Consider the following 16,883-nt stretch of genomic DNA (forward strand, 5'->3'; position numbering starts at 1 on the left):
TAAGAATATTCGTTCTTATCGACATTCGAATTTAGAATTCGAATTTCGGTAATAACATTCGTTCTACATTCAAAATTCGAAAATTTGCACATTCGCCCATCCCTAGCCAGAGTACATCTTCTATGAAGAGATAATCGGATGCTACAGCCACGGATTATTTAGTGAAGGCTAACGGTATTTTTTTAAATACATAATAAACAGCGAAAATGTATTTAAAAACCTTGGGGCATTTTTAGGTGAGTTATTTTCTATACCTTTAAGTTATTTTTTGTTTTTTCAATAGAGCAGCAGAATAATAAAATTGTCTAAAAGTGGCATCTATGAATCTCCTGCAGGTTATAGATTATACTGAATAATACAATATTTAAAAGGACAGTCTACTCCAAAATTTTTATAGTTTGAAAAGATAACTACCCATTCCCCAGTTTTGCATAACCAACGTGGTTATATTAATATATATTTTACCTCTGTGAATACCTTGTATCTTTGCCTCTGCAGACTGCCCCCTTATTTCAGTTCTTTTGACAGACTTGCATTTTAGACAATCAGTGCTGACTCATAAATAATTCTACAGGAGTGAGTACAATGTTATCTATATGGCACACATGAACTAGTGCTGTCTAGCTGTTAAAAACGGTCAAAATGCACTTAGATAAGAGGCAGCCTCCAGGGACTTATAAATTAGCATATGAGCCTATCTAGGTTTAGCTTACAACACAGAGTAGTAATAGAACAAAGCAAATTTGAGGTTAAAAGTAAATTGGAGGGGGCGGAGCCAGTGCTCGAGCGAGATGGCTGCACTGTAAGTGAGGTCCGTTCAAAAAATAGGACATCTAGAAAGCCCAGATGGACCGCAGTTTGCATAAGCTAACATAGCCAACGATTGATGACTGCATGAACACTTCAAGTTACACTCTGAAGTTACAACCCATCGGAAGCACAACTTGCTGGAGGACTCCACCTCATGAAAAGGCTGCAAGTAAGTCGGATCTAAAGCCCGATGGGAATCAGCCATTTCAGACTCACGGTAACCCCAAAGCACTGATGAACAGGGGAAAGCCAATAAAATTAATATAAGGGAGCAGGGGCTGTTGCGTAGGGTTTCAAAATATAGCTTAAGCGGAGCAACCATACAGCATAAATCTAACACACCATGCTGCAGCTGCAAAGCTTGGGGCCTAAAAAATAAATAATGGTTATGCCACATAATCTACAGAGGGGCTACTGAACGAGCTGGGTAATAAGTAACAGCTTATAACTATTATCAGAGCACAAATATAAGGGAATGTTAATAAAAGACGTATAAAATCCCCAAATCACGACCTATTACTCTTCAAAGCTGAAATACTAAAATAACAATAGCACAAATACTGCAAATATATGTGACTTTCTGTTGGGGTCCCGTACGCTAAAATAAATTTAAAATCAAACAAACAGAGAGCCGAATCAACACTGAAGCAAGGCACAAATACAATATATTATTTTTGTTATCTCACTCTCACTTTGTTTGCTCTTTTGCATACCAATATGTCTCCTAAAAGTGTAACTAAAGTTGAGAAGCCAAATAAAAAAATCTACCAACCCCACATCATCTGTGAACAATTATTTCAGATGTCTAGAAACACCTTCCACCCCAATTGTGACTAACGCAGAATTACACCTGAGACCTTCTTCACCCTCCACAGAATCGGATTCACAGTTAATACCACAGGCAATATCAATACTTAAAACTCTTTTAGACTCTCTACCCTCCAGCAAAGACTTTTCAGCATTGATATTACAAGTTAAGCAATGTTTCAGTTTGGAGATATTGCATATTAAGAAAGAGCTAACCAATGTGGGTCATAGAGTGTGGAGGCTAGAGGAAGATTCAGCATCACAAACCTCAGCAATGAAAGAGTTTTATACACGCACCTATAGAAAGGCCCTATAGGTGGGCCGAAACGCGTTGGCAATATATGGTGAGATATATCTCAATCATTTGTTATTTATTTAGGCTATACTGCTCTATGTTGTTATTATTCTTTTTTACAGGATTTGAGGACTTTCACAATCAGAGGTTTTTTGGTTATTTCATTTTTTGGATGATCTACACCGTTTTTTTGGATTATTAATATTATTTCTAACATTCTTTATTTTTTCTAAATCACCTATTGATTTTTAAGTTTTGTATTTAAACAGCTGTATCATTATTTTTTCGACATATTTGTCCCTTTTTGATATTTTTTATATTTTTTAGAAATCAGTCACATTTTTTCACGATTCTTCACATTTTTTCACATTTATCTTTTGGATTTTTAATATCGTGGACTTGACAACATTTCTTTTTTCTTTTTTCTGCACCTGCACTTTGGACTGCACTCAGGAGGAGTACTGTGACTTTTTATCTGATGAACTTTATGTGACTTTTTAATCTGATGAATTTTACTTTAATATCCACGTGTATCTGTCTACACATGGCAATGGTTGCCTTTTAGTTTATTGCCATACGGTATTGATTGTACGTTTATACTGGTATCTTTATTTTATAGTTCTCATCTTATTGTCATATTTTAGAAATACATGTTCTTATCTAAAATATATGTTCTTTTTTAAGATTGTAACCACCAAGTCATGGATCCATGCACCTTTTTGTGATATTTTATTAATTTTGTGTTATAAATATTCATATTAAATACACATACTTTTAAATATACATACTTTTATGGAATTTTAATATCATCATTACTTTATTTTTATGTTTATTTTTATTGCTACTGATTTTATGAACAATTATATTATCCATTGCTCTTAGACTACAGATTCATGTTAAGACATTGCCTCAAATATTTATCTTAATATTATTCACCACTGTTCTTAGACCACAGACTTATATCCAGACCTTGCCTTTGATTAGGCTCTCCTTTAACATTTCTTTGTATATTCACTTGTTTTGTAGGGTAGCTAGGGACCCACTCTGTTAAGGAGCTAGAGGTTACTTTTCTTTTAGCACTGTTAGATACAAGCTAACTCATATCTGGAAAACAGAAGCCACTGTCATAATATAAGAATTGGCGGAATTCCAGAAACAGTTAGCCCACAGGAACTGGAGCAACAAGTGCACATATGTGCTATACTCATGGAGGAACCAGAAGATACAACAATAGCTCTGGACAGAACACATTGTGCCTGAGAGCTAAACCTTCTGAAGGTTAACCACAAAGGGATGTAATTACAAAAATTACTAACTATCTGATCAAAGAAACCATCATGAAAAAGGCAAGATAGAAACACTCAAAGTCAACAGACCTACAACTATTCAAAGATCTGTCAGCAAGAACCCTGCAAAGACGAAGGAATCTCAAACCCCTGACTATAAAACTCCTTCAACACAATATTCCCTATAGATGGGGGCATCCCTTCAATTTACAGATCACCTGGAGGGGCAGAAGACTCATTTTGTAATTTCTCCGAAGAAATTGCTCCCATTTGCAAAGAACTGAGAATCACACCACACCAGTACCCTTACAGCCCGTCTATCACACCAAAGAACCATTCTCAAGCCCCACTATTACCCAAAGTACAGAATGGCAAAACATAACCCCGAGGCGAACACATCAATTAGCTTCTAGAATGAACACTGCCAACATTGAAAGTTTAGATGCCACTTAGTCTAACTGCAATTATTCTCGTTCTTCGTTATGGGTTAAAATGGCGTAGTTATGCGCCCTATGAGTGAATTTTGCTATATAGCAATAAATGTCAAAATGTGTTATAACTATACTAAGAATGTGAAAAACTTAACAAAAAAAATAATAAAAAAAATAATAATAATAAGATGTTCTAAACTTAGAATTTTAAAAGTCCAGAAGGGGAACTTCACCCCCTTTACTTAAAGTGAAACAATTTTGTTTCAATGTTATTATATTTGTTTTGTTATTAGTTGTAGCTTTAATTGCCTAAAGTTTATTCATATTGAACTGTATTCTTTCCTAGGTCGCACTAATCAGATCTCAAATATGTTGAAAGATAAATTGTCATGATATGTAACGCTGGGCAACACATACACATAATCACACAAAATGTGTAGGGGTTTAATTGTCCAACCAAGAGAGCAATGGCTCTCCAAGATTTAAGAAAGAAATGAGGGCAGATCCTATTATTACAGGAAACCCATTTTAAAGCTGAAAGTATTTTTCAACCCACTACCCTCAACACTTCCATAGCACTCATCCTCAAAAAAAATTAATGGGGTAAGCATTTTGACCCATAAATCCGTTCCTTTCAAACCATTAAAGATAGGCAGATGTAAAGAGGGGAGGTATTTGAGGGGAGGTATTTGGGAATCTCTGGTCTTTTGTTCGGAAAACCGATCACATTGGCAAATTTGTATGTTCCTAACACACAACAAGCTAACTTTATTAATCAGGTTACACCGAAAATACATGATCTTGTAAAAGGCCCCCTGGTGGTAGCCGGAGATTTGAATATTACATTAGACCCTAGCATAGATTGTACAAATTCTGAACAAATGCACAACTCATGGAACCCTCCAATCAATTTGGATTTTTTTTTTAAATGGAGATACTCTCATCCATGCTTAAAAGACTACACATTCTTCTCTCACCCACAAAAAAAAGTTATTCCAGACTTGACTATATGCTAGTCGACCACATTGCACTTTCACAAGTTAGACAGGTCAACATAAAACATACAACATGGTCAGACTACTCTATGGTAGAGTGTGTTATTCATTGGCCATCTATCCCAATCAAACCATTCTGCTAGAGACTAGACAATACATTATTATCAAATCCAAAATAATTAGAAAAACTCACAGAACAATTAAAAATTTACTTTACATTAAACAACACTTTAGACTCAAAGCCTTATATGGTTTGGGAAGCCCATAAGGCCTTCATGAGAGGGGAATTTATAAAGCTTAAAGCTTATAAACATAAATTAGTCAAAATTAGAGCAAAAATAAATCCTAAAGATACCCTTACACAAACACAATTACGAGAGAAACAAGAAAAATTAAATGAATACCTACAACTAGACATACAAAGGAAACAATTATTTTTACAGCAAAAATTCTATGGCGAGGGAAATAGGCTGGGCAAAATGCTGGCGAGAGCACTTAAAAAACCACAGCTGAAAGCATATATTCACTCAATCTCATCAAGTAAGGGAACCCAAATACAAGACACCAAAACTATAGTAAAAACATTTAAGATGTTTTATCACAGATTATATAACCTGTTTCCAGGAAGAAATACTGAGATCCACAAAAAAGACTGTGAGACTTACTTGAGTAAAATCAATTTGCCAAGTTTGTCTTTAGATGCCATTCAAATGTTGGAACAACCTAAATCTAATATCGAAATCTCAAAAGCAATATCTAGCCTAAAACCCAATAAAGCACCAGGACCAGATGGTTTTACTAACTATTACTATAAGAAATTCTCTACACTACTAATACACAACTAAACACATTATTCCAACATATTTCCAATATAAATTTATTCCTAGACACAATGTTACAAGCACACATATCTGTCATCCCAAAACTAGGTAAACCCCCAAACACCCCAGCCAATTTTAGACCCATATCCCTATTAAACACTGAACTTAAATTATATACAAAAAAAATAGCAAACAGATTGAACAGCATACTACCCTCCCTAATATATCCTGACCAGGTAGGATTTGTTCCTCATAGAGAGGCTAAAGACAATGTTGGTAAAGTCCTCAATTTATTACATTATATAAAAAAATTCCCAAATCCCGTCTGTATACTTATCTACGGATGCCGAAAAGGGTTTTGATAGGCTCAACTGGATACTTACATTCCACCCTACTTAAATTCGGATTCCCCACCAAATCATTTCCCAAATTCTGGCTCTATATTCAAATCCATCAGCACAAATAAAATATTGAAACGGTACAAGACAGGGGTGTCTCCTATCCCCTCTTCTATTTATTCTTTCACTAGAACCATTGGCAGTTAAGATTTGCAGCAACAGCAAAATCTCAGGTATCCAAATAAAAGATCACATATATAAACTTGCTATGTTCGCAGACAATATTCTGATGACACTCACTTCCCCCTTAATTTCCTTACCAGAAATACAAGATGAATTTAAATCATATAGCTTAGTGTATAATTTTCTAATAAACTCCACAAAATCTGAATTATACCCTATCAACATCCTAAAAGAAACACTTCACACGGTTCAACAAAAAAGTCCCTTTAAGATTAATGACAACGCTTTAAAATACTTGGGTATTTATCTAACAGCGAATTTGGATGATCTCCGCAAACTAAATTAGGGAAATTTACTCTCAAAATTTCGAAGTCTGACTTTAAATTGGTTACCCAAAAATAATATTTCATGGCTAGGAAGAATATTGGCATCAAACATGACGTTACTACCCCCATGACGTTAAGCCCCATTCCAGGAATTAATAATGAGATAACCAAACTACAATCATTCATGAATGACTATATATGGCAAAATAACCACCCCAGATTGTCCAAAACTATTCTATATACACCTAAAGAAAACGGAGGACTGGGAGTCCCTAATTTACATTGTTACAATCAAGCAATTACCACAACTAGGATCATTTATTGGTGCAGACAGGATGAAAATTTACCTAAGAAAGTAGTCCAATTTGCATCACAATTATTAGATATTCCACACTTGGGGGGTGCATGCTGGGATCCATCCTTATCTCTTACAAATAAAGCAACTCCATTTCCCATTATAAGAGAAACCTGGTCCGAATGGACAACCATTCAAAATAAATGTCATAATATATCCTCTCAACACTCCCCGTTAACCACCCTACTCCTGAATAGGGAATTTCCTGTGAGGGAGACATGGGTTGACCCACGGCAACCTATACCAAGTAAATTTAGGGACCTTATCCCAATATATAGCTTAGCCAAGGAAGGAAAAATATTACCCATAGCTGAACTACAAGAAATAGAAACACATAAACTCTATACAAATTTTCTTAGACCTCTTACAGTATTCGAATCTCTTTGTGCAAATGACATGGTCAAAAAAAGATTTATATCCCTAATGTATAAACATATAATACAATTCCATCTCCCACAAATACTGTATTATACCCATAGGTGGGGTTCAGCACTAAATATAAACATTACCACCAAACAGTGGAACTATTGGGCCTATGCAACAGCAAAATCGAAGCAGTCCTCCTCCTCCTTAGAAACAAATATTAAGATACCAGATGGTATTTAACACCAAGCAGATTGAAATATATGTTCCAAGCTGCTAGCAATAAATGGAGAGGATGCGGCCAGGAGGGAGATATGTTACATATATGGTGGAGCTCTGATCTATTATCACCATTTTGGAAACAGACTCATGCTGTAATATGTAAAATTATAGGCCAATCTATTGAATTCTCCCCGGTAATCTTCTTGTTTAATACTCTTCAAGAAATCTCTTGTAAAATTAGAAGAAACTTAGCCCAAATCATGATAAACACGGGTAAAAAATTGATCCCCAAGCTATGGTAAACACCACAAATACCCTCATCAGAGAATTGGGAGATATTGGTTCATATATTGTTGATATTGGAGAAATATAATCTTAAGAATGGCAAAATGTAAGTATATTATGATAGATTGTTTTTATGGGAACATTACCAATATTAAAAAACCAGACAGCCCCCACTTTGATAAGCCAATATGTTAAATTAGACAAGTATATAACTATATTTTCCTCCTATCATTTTTTTGTGAATATAGGTTAAGGCAGACCTAGATAAGTCACATAATATGATCTTGAATGGCTATTTGTTTCTTTAGGATAGTTTAGAATTCCCCACACCAAGTTTTTCCCCTCCCTAGACCTACCCTGTTTTTGTATCCTTTATTAAAACACTTGGATTTAAAGGTTGCAGGAATTCTCACTATGGGCTCTTAGTGATTATGTAAAATGCAACTACAAAGACTAAAGGGACTTATATGAAGAAGATGTTGTATTATGATCACTTTACCTGTAAACAAATTTTACTTGTGATTTTCTATTCTACTGTACATATTGTAAGTTTTGCAATATTATCAATACAAATTCAATAAACAAAAAAAAGTAAATTGGAAAGTTGTTTAGGGTTTTAATGGATCTTTGAAAAAGAGCTGAATGCCCTTTTAAGGGCAATGCCCATACATATGCCCCTTTAGGGGCAATGGGTAGTTTAGGATTTTTTAGTGTTAGGGTTTTTATTTTGGGGGTTTGGTGGGTGGGGGGTTTTACTGTTAGAGGGGGGACTTAGTATTTTTTTTTACTATTGGCTGATTTGAACAGCCAATAGGATTTCAGTAGCTCTCATCCTATTGGCTGATTTGAATTTAAAGACTCAAATCAGCCAATAGGAATTAAAGGTACCCCATATGTAAACGCGTACCAAGAATTCAATCCTCAGTGTGAGGTGGTGATCGTACAAAGGGATCTCCATGCTCCATGGCTCTGCGGTCGCCAGCCTTCAGTTCCGCTGTCGCCAGTCTTCAGTTCCGCGGTCAGTGATCTTCAGTTCCGCCCTCAGCTCTGCGCTGGCTTTTTCCTGGATGAGGATAGAAGATATCGCCGGTTGGAAGAAGGCTTCACTGCCGGACTTCAGGAACCGTGAGTACCTATCTGGGGGTTAGGCTTAGGTTTTTTTTTTTTTTAAGATTAGGGTTTTAATGGGCCTTTGAAAAAGAGCTGAATGCCCTTTTAAGGGCAATGCCATTTTAGGGGCAATGGGTAGTTTAGGATTTTTTAGTGTTAGGTTTTTTTATTTTGGGGGATTGTTGGGTGGGGGTTTTTACTGTTAGAGGGGGGACTTAGTCAGAGGTGTAACTAGAAACCACAGGGCCCAGGTGCAGGAATCTAAGAAGGGCCCCCCTCCCTCCATCCCCCCCAAAAAAAGTGAATTTGATACATATCTTTTTTTTTTTTTTTTTTAAATGTGAATCAGATTACATGTCTGCAAAAGAAGGTACCCTGTGCACACAGTCTGCGAGATGGTATGACCCCATATTACTGTATATAGTGACACTGTTTAACCCACCAGTACTGTATATAGTGAGTCAGTGACACAGTCTGTAATCTGCAGGTGAGATGTCTGGCCTGACCCTACCAGCCCCAGTACTTTATAAAGTGACCACAGTAGTCTGTGACATGTTCCAGCCCCCCCGTACTGTATATAGTGATACTGTATAGTGACACTGTTTACCCACTGCCCCCCCATGCTGTAGTAACAAGGTCTGTAATTTGCTGATTCCACAAACATACACACACATACATGCATAAATACACACACAGTCACATACATACATACACACATACACACACACATAAACACCAATGGGTAAAACAGAAAGACTAACCCCTGTAGTCAGAGACACTAGTGAAGCATAATGTCACACTCACATGATATCAGTGCAGGCAGTGGCAGGTCAACATTTTTTATTGTAAAAAAAAAACGTTTTTTGAAGCAATTTCGACCTCTGCGCCACCTGTAGTTTTGCCCCTGGAGTTAGTATTTTTTAAGGTAAAAGAGCTGTTTACCTTAGGGCAATGCCCTACAAAAGGCCCTTTTAAGGACTATTGGTAGTTTAGCATTAGATTAGGGGGTGTTTTTATTTTGGGGACTTTTTTATTTTCATAGGGATTAGGTTTATTTTTTTATTTTTGATAATTTGGTTTATTATTTTATGTAATGTTAGAATTTTTATTGTTTGTAATCATAATTTTTTTTACGTAATGTTGTTTGTAAACATAATTTTTTTTACGTAATGTTAGCTTTTTTATTTTAATTGTTTGTAATTTAGAATTTTTTAATTTAGGTAACTGAGATTAATTTAGGGGGTGTTAGATTAGGAGGCTTAGTAATTTTTTTAGTTATTTGCTTTGTGTGGGTTTGGCGGTTTAGGGGTTAATAGTTTTATTAGGATTATTGCACTGTGTAGGTTTGGAGGATTAGGGGTTAATAGATTTATAAGGTTTGCTGTGATGTAGGTTAATGGTAGATTAGGGGTTAATAGTTTTAATATGGACTTTGCTATGTGGGTGAATGGCAGATTAGGGGTTAATAGTTTAATTAGGCATATTGTGTTGTGCGGGGTTGTCAGTTTAGGGGTTAATACTTGTATTATTAGTTGCAATGTGGGGGGATTGCGGATATAGCGGTTTTAGGTGGCGGGTTAGATTTTTACGGGAGATTTGACATTTTTTTTATTTTCTTAGGTGCCGGCAGTTTCTAAATTGCAATAAGTTACTGGCGACTCCAGAAATTTGTATTTACGCTAATTTCTGGACATCGCTAGCTTATCCGACTTATGGCACTTTATGAACTACTGGCACCATATATGTGATATCCCGATGTGTGAGGTGAAATTACTGGCGGCGATAGTTTCAGCAGTTACGCTGAATCTTGCGCCATATATATGTAATCTCGCCCGTAGTGTTCTTGGAGAAGACTTATATGTATAACAAAACACATGTATAATACACACACATACATAAATATATATATATATATATATATATATATATATATATATATATATATATATATATATATACATATACACACAAACATATTAAATGTTAAACATAGGTTTTTCATTGAAATATATGTTTTAACAAGTTGTTTGACTGTGAAGGGCTCAAAGGTGTATAAATATATATGTGTGTGTGTGTGTGTACATATGTATGTATGTATACTGTATGTGCAGTGTTTTAAACTGATATCTTAATAGAAAATAATGGTTGAAATGCTAGTAAAGAAATCCACTATTTGAACCTTTCGGCTTATTGACATCCGACATGAGTTTTTCAACGTGCCCCCATTGAAGTCTATTGTGTGAAGGATTTGGCGCACCTGCACTTTCCAACATCTAAATGTTAGCATACCCTAGGCTTACGCTCAAGTGCTAACTTATTCCTTGTAACTCGTAATATGAGCACACAAATAAAAGAGGTGTTAGTGCACAATAGTACTGATATTTTTGCACTCCACTTGTAATCTAGGCCATCATTTCCTTAAAAAAGCATTATTTTGAGCAGTAAATGACAGCAGTGTGTGCACAATTCATAAGATTGTTAAAAACATTGTTGCAAAACTGCTTCTATATAGTGCTCAACAAATTAAAAATCTTTCAATTTCTTATTACAAAAATGTGCGTGTAGTGATGCTAATAGGGGACAAGTGTGCAATTAACGTGTAGTACTACAAACCATAGAGATATGTGTGTATGTCTCTCTAAGGGATTTGAAGAGGGGCATTATCAGTGGGCATGTTTGCTTGTTGGGTTAGGGATTTGGCTATTTTTTATTAGCGTAAAAGTGTTTACTGTTTATTATTATTAGTATTTAAAGCCAACATTTTTCTTTTAGGATTCAGATAGAGAATACAATTTAAAAAAGGTTTCCAATTTCCTTCTATTATCAAAGTTGTGTTGTTCTCATATCTATATAGTTCTGTGGTCTGGCTGTATAAGCTGAATAAACCTGTTTAAAGATATTGGTGGTGTTGCTCTTTCTGTTCATGATGAATTGCGGGGGTTTGTGCGTGACCCTCTGAGCTGGCACACCTTCTACTGTTCCCAGGTGATGGATATTCTAGACTTATATCTATATAAGTAGCGTGCACATGTCTGGAGTACTGCATGACAGGAAATAGTGAATACTGCTTTTCAACAAAGGATAACAAGAAAAATTTGATAATAAAAATAAATTAGAAAGTTTTTTTAAGATTGTATGATCTATTTTAATCATGAAATTGTTTTGGGGGGAGTTTTATGTCCCTTTAATTGAGCAGGCAATGTTCATACTAAACTGTTGAAAAGGAAATTATTTTTAACTTGCAAATGTACACTATTGAATATGGATATATACAGTATATATATATATATATATATATATATATATATATATATATATATATATATATATATATATATATATATATATATATATATATATATATATATAGTGTGTGTGTGTGTCTGATTTAAAGAGGTGTAACTCAGTTTTATAACCAATAATCATTTATTTTAACAATATTTTTTATAGATTATTATAGTTATATTACGTACATATCCATATTTAAAAAACAAAGCAAAAATACAAGTATATTTTCTTTTCACCAAGGTGTTGCTGGGAATGTGCTTATCCTGGCTTGTCTGTTATATTTTTACATCCTGTGACATACTTCCAGTAATTCCAACCAGATATGGATATGCTGCACGAACTGATATCAATATTGATGCAATAACTAATGCTCCATGGTTTCACATTCCATACCCAGGTATATGTTTTATTTAATGTTTTAATAAATTCTCTATATGTATTCTCATGACACTCAGTAAAGTGCATACAGGATCATTCTTCTTATATTAATTGTTCTAGCTAATATTAGCTTTTATAATTAAACTTAATGGGACAGTGAACACCTTGTAACTATAAAACATTTCTGTTGTGTTATTAGAGAATAACATATCAGCCAAATCTAAATGTTATTAAAGGGACATAATACTCATATGCAAAATCACTTGAAACTGATGCAGTATAACTGTAAAAAGCTGACAGGAAAATATCACCTGAGCATCTGTATGTAAAAAAGTAAGATATTTTGCCTCACAATTTCCTCAGCTCAGCAGAGTAAGTTCTGTGTAAAACAATATATACTTGTTTTACAGCTGTAGGTAAAAAAAAAAGAAGAAATGAACAGCAGCCAATCAGCATCAACAGTGCTGAGGTCATGAACTCTTTTACTGTGATCTCATGAGATTTGATTAACTCTCTTGAGATTTCATAGTAAACTTCCTTAAACTGAATAGGGAAATAAGATGAGTGTGCACGTAAGCCCACTCCCTTAGCTGTCCCGGGACAGACATACTGATTTGCTGCTTAGAAGTCCTTTACAATGGGATGTGGCTACTGAGGAATTTTTGAGGTAAAATATCTTTCTTTTTTACATGGAGATGTTTAGGTGATATTTTCTAGTGAGCTTTTTACAGTTATGCTGCATCACTTTCAAGTGTTTCAACATTTGGGTATCATGGCCCTTTAAAATAAATTAACATTAACAATGTTTTACTGCAATTGTTTTTCAGTAGACAAACTCCACCCACCTAGTACCTTATTTGGAGGAGCCAATCTGGGTTTTAGTCCACAGACAACAATGCTAGCCATGGTCGTAATGTCGCAACAAAGTTCATTGTTTAGCAGTTATCAGTTAAAGCCAATTAGGGAAAGATATGTAGCAGCCTTAAAAAGTCAGCAGGGAGCATTTCAACTTCTGAGAATTACAAAATTCTAAATTTTCAGAGCTAATTTACATGAAAAGGGAGCAAACTAAATAATGAAAGGAAATTGTGAAGTTGTTTTGTTATGCATAACTAAACATTTTATATATAAATCTGAAGGTCTACTATCTCTTTAATTAAACTTTCAAATTCTGAGCTATGTAAATGTATCAGAAAACCTATTTTTCTTTTTCATTTCAAATGACTTTGCACAGAGTTAACACAAAAAATACATAGCATTAAGTCCTTCACCAACTTTTTTTAAATCCATCAGAAAATACCACACCGGTTTTTGGATGAATTCTCTAAAAAAAAATTGAAGAATTTTTACCACCTGAAATCCTATTGTGGTTATTTTCACATGCAATATTTTGGCTCTTAACACTTTCTTTTGTGAAGGGCTGAATGCCTTACTCAAGATCAATTCTCATTTTATGATATTTGTACACATCTTTAAGTAAACTTAGTAGTAGACTCTCAAAAACTGGAAGCAAACACAGAAGACAATCATCACTAATAATGAATCAATTTTTAATTGTGTTTTCCTTTCTTTTTTTGCTGCTAACATTTTACTTCCTTATTGGTCTTTGAAACGTCTGTTACATATAGTTTTGTTCAGTGTTTAAATAGGCAATGTGCTCAGAGTTCATTAAATTTAAAGATTCTGCAGAAACACCCTTTCAGATATTCTTAGTATTCTCTCTATATCCCACCCACCACACTATGAGGTTGATTCTTTCTGCTGCAACACTGGAATTTTTTTATTATAGAAGAAGTTTAGCAGCTACTACAAATGACAGCATAGGTAAAATGGATAACCGAGAACACATTAAAGAGGAGAAATATTACAGTAAAATGTCCCTTTAACATATGAAGTTAGGAAAGTGAACTATTCTAGAAAAATCACTGACATTGCATGGACAGACTGCTGCATTCAAAAGCAAATACTTTGCTTGGATTAAAATACAAATACCTAAGGTTATAAGAATGATTTGCATTTCAAACTGTTAAAGGGTGGAATTAAAGCTAACATTGGGCTAGATTATGAGTGAAGTGCAAATTAGCACTCTCGCTCGTTAACTTTTCTACAAGTTAGCTCTTTGCACGCGTCAAGGTAGTGTGTATGTTACAAGTTGAAAGTAAAAAGTTTGTGTTCGAGAGCTAACCAGACGCTCACAAAAAAAGTTGAACTTCAAATATCGCAAACGCATTAATGTATTCCCCCAATGGAGCGCTTAACAGTTATGCTGAAGTTATGCTAATCTGATGCTCGATTCTACTGCGCTCAGCAAGCACATTTACTTTCAACTCATAAGTGTGCTATTTCCGATTTGCGCAAACAGTCACAATCTACCCTTTATCGCTCGCGCCCAACAGTTAGCATACCACTTGTTATCTAGCCCATTATTGGTTGCAAATGTTCTTCATATAGCAGTATAAACAATTATGCTGGTTTTTATTTATAATTGTGCATCTTTAAACCATTTCTCTTCTCTATATTATAAATACATATTTATGTGAATTGAAATATGTTACAAGGACTACCATTCCTGAGCAAAGGAAATTTTCTTTTATGTTTGTAAGTGGCATTCAAGATGCAAAACAGAGATAAAGACCTGCATCCTTTTTTTGTACTATTGTTTGTATAAGGCACATCATTGTAGTAAATTGTTATGATGGGAAGTGAAATAAATGTGCCACACCCTTGTTGACACCTTTGACATGATAGTGATGTGGGAATGTCTATGAACTAGTTTCCATTGATGCCGTGAACTGTGTAAACTGGTGGTAACTACAAGTATCTCCATTAAAGTCTATGGGGATGTTTTATGTTACCACCAGTTTACATAGTTTACAACAGTAATGGAGACTAGGCCGAAGTGTGCAATAAACATGTTTCAAGTCATATCAGCCTTCAAATCTAGAAAAGAGCTCTCAATACTTTGCATTTTCAATTTATGATTTACATTTATTTTATCACACAACAAACTAATGCTACTGCAAAGGGAAAAAAACGGAGAATTATTGATAGCATACTGCATGTTACGATTGTTGTTAATTTTTATTTTTTACTATATTCCCCAAGATATTCAAATTCTGTAATAGGATATTTACTCATTTGGAAAACAAAAAAATGAAAATAATGTGGGCTAATTTATTGCATGCCCGTAAATGGGCAAATTTGCCTGTGTACGGGCACACAATAAATAACCACCCATTACAAGTGGCTGGTTATTGCTATTGCGAGCTCACGGTAGCAATTAGCGCTTTAAAAATGAACCAGAGATCAGATATAAACACTTACTTCTAAAAACAGCGCTAACCAAAACCTCTATAATAAGCCTATATTTCAAATATAATTATATATACTAAAGCTCTTGTCAGTGTACTCGTATTTATCACCATATGATGTCCTATTGTACAAAATTTTTTTTTCCGTTTTATAGAAACTTCTGTTACACCCGATCAATAGCTTTTTACTGCAAATTTTAACAATCTTTTACTTTGAGAGATCACACCAACATTATAAATAACTTCCACTTATAGATGATATTCCTGGGTGTGAATATACTGATCTTAGCTTACCTTAATGTCTCAGGGAGTATGGTAGAAAGTAAATGATCTCGGAAGCCTTTTTGTTCCTTCCCGTTCGGATCTCCTCTGTTCTTTTGCGAGTGTGTAGTGGCTCAGTTCACTGAACACTAAGGAGTGTATCAGACTACGAGATTACTGCAAAAACAAAAGAAGAGAGAGCGCAGGCGCAACTCACGGTAAAAGTTTTAATATTTCCTCTTTGCGCATTCATACATATTGCACTTAAAAAAGTTCAAATAAAAACAAGCGCCTCTTAAATCACACACAGTCCTGGGTTCTTACTTTTGCAGCGGTAGTCTGCAGCCCTCTGCTGTTGTTCTTTTCAGGCGTGTGAGCTCCGTTGTCAATCGTCACAGAAGTAGGCGTCTTTCAAATCACTTTCTCCTTGTAGCGGTGCTCTTAATGACTGCTGTCCTGTGCCGTCTACGCATTTCGTCCGTCTTCTGCGGACTTTTTCAAGACTTATGGACAAGGTATGATACTTTCGCGGGGGTCCATGGTTTAAAAGCAGGTAACTCCTCCCCTCTGATCTGACGTGAGCCAATCAGATCTCCGGTATTCTCACGCCCACTTAAACAGTTCATCGGGCGGTTCAAAAGGAGAAAAGCAACATTATTACTAACATCCTGCATTTATATAAATAAGTGTCTAAGCTATTTGACTATATGTTTACCTTACGCTTTTACAGCGCCACATATTAAAAATAATTTAAAATTACCTTACATAAAAAAGGAAACATCTTATTCAAGAAATGCTAACATTTTTAAAACACGAGCTAATAATAACTTTAATACATATACTTGATATTGATATACATTTCTCAACTGTTCACTCCTAAATATATTTTCTATCAACACACTTCATACTTTTTATCTCCTTACCTCTTGTTATTATTACAGGGTTATTATATAATATAATATTTAACCTAATAGAATGAACAAAATACCTCTTTATTTCAGTCTATATTCTTATAAAG

General features: G+C 34.8%; 1 protein-coding gene across 1 annotated transcript in view; it reads left to right on the top strand.

Annotated features, from left to right (window-relative positions):
* LOC128664402 (solute carrier family 23 member 2-like) overlaps positions 1–16,883 on the top strand; it is a 391,187-nt gene that overhangs the window by 87,530 nt on the left and 286,774 nt on the right. Inside the window, exon 6 of the mRNA XM_053719234.1 lies at positions 12,156–12,312. Within this exon, the coding sequence (XP_053575209.1) occupies positions 12,156–12,312 (157 nt within the window). The remainder of the gene's footprint in view (positions 1–12,155; positions 12,313–16,883) is intronic.

The sequence above is a fragment of the Bombina bombina genome, chromosome 6 (genome assembly GCF_027579735.1).
Source record: "Bombina bombina isolate aBomBom1 chromosome 6, aBomBom1.pri, whole genome shotgun sequence".
Lineage (NCBI taxonomy): Eukaryota > Metazoa > Chordata > Amphibia > Anura > Bombinatoridae > Bombina > Bombina bombina.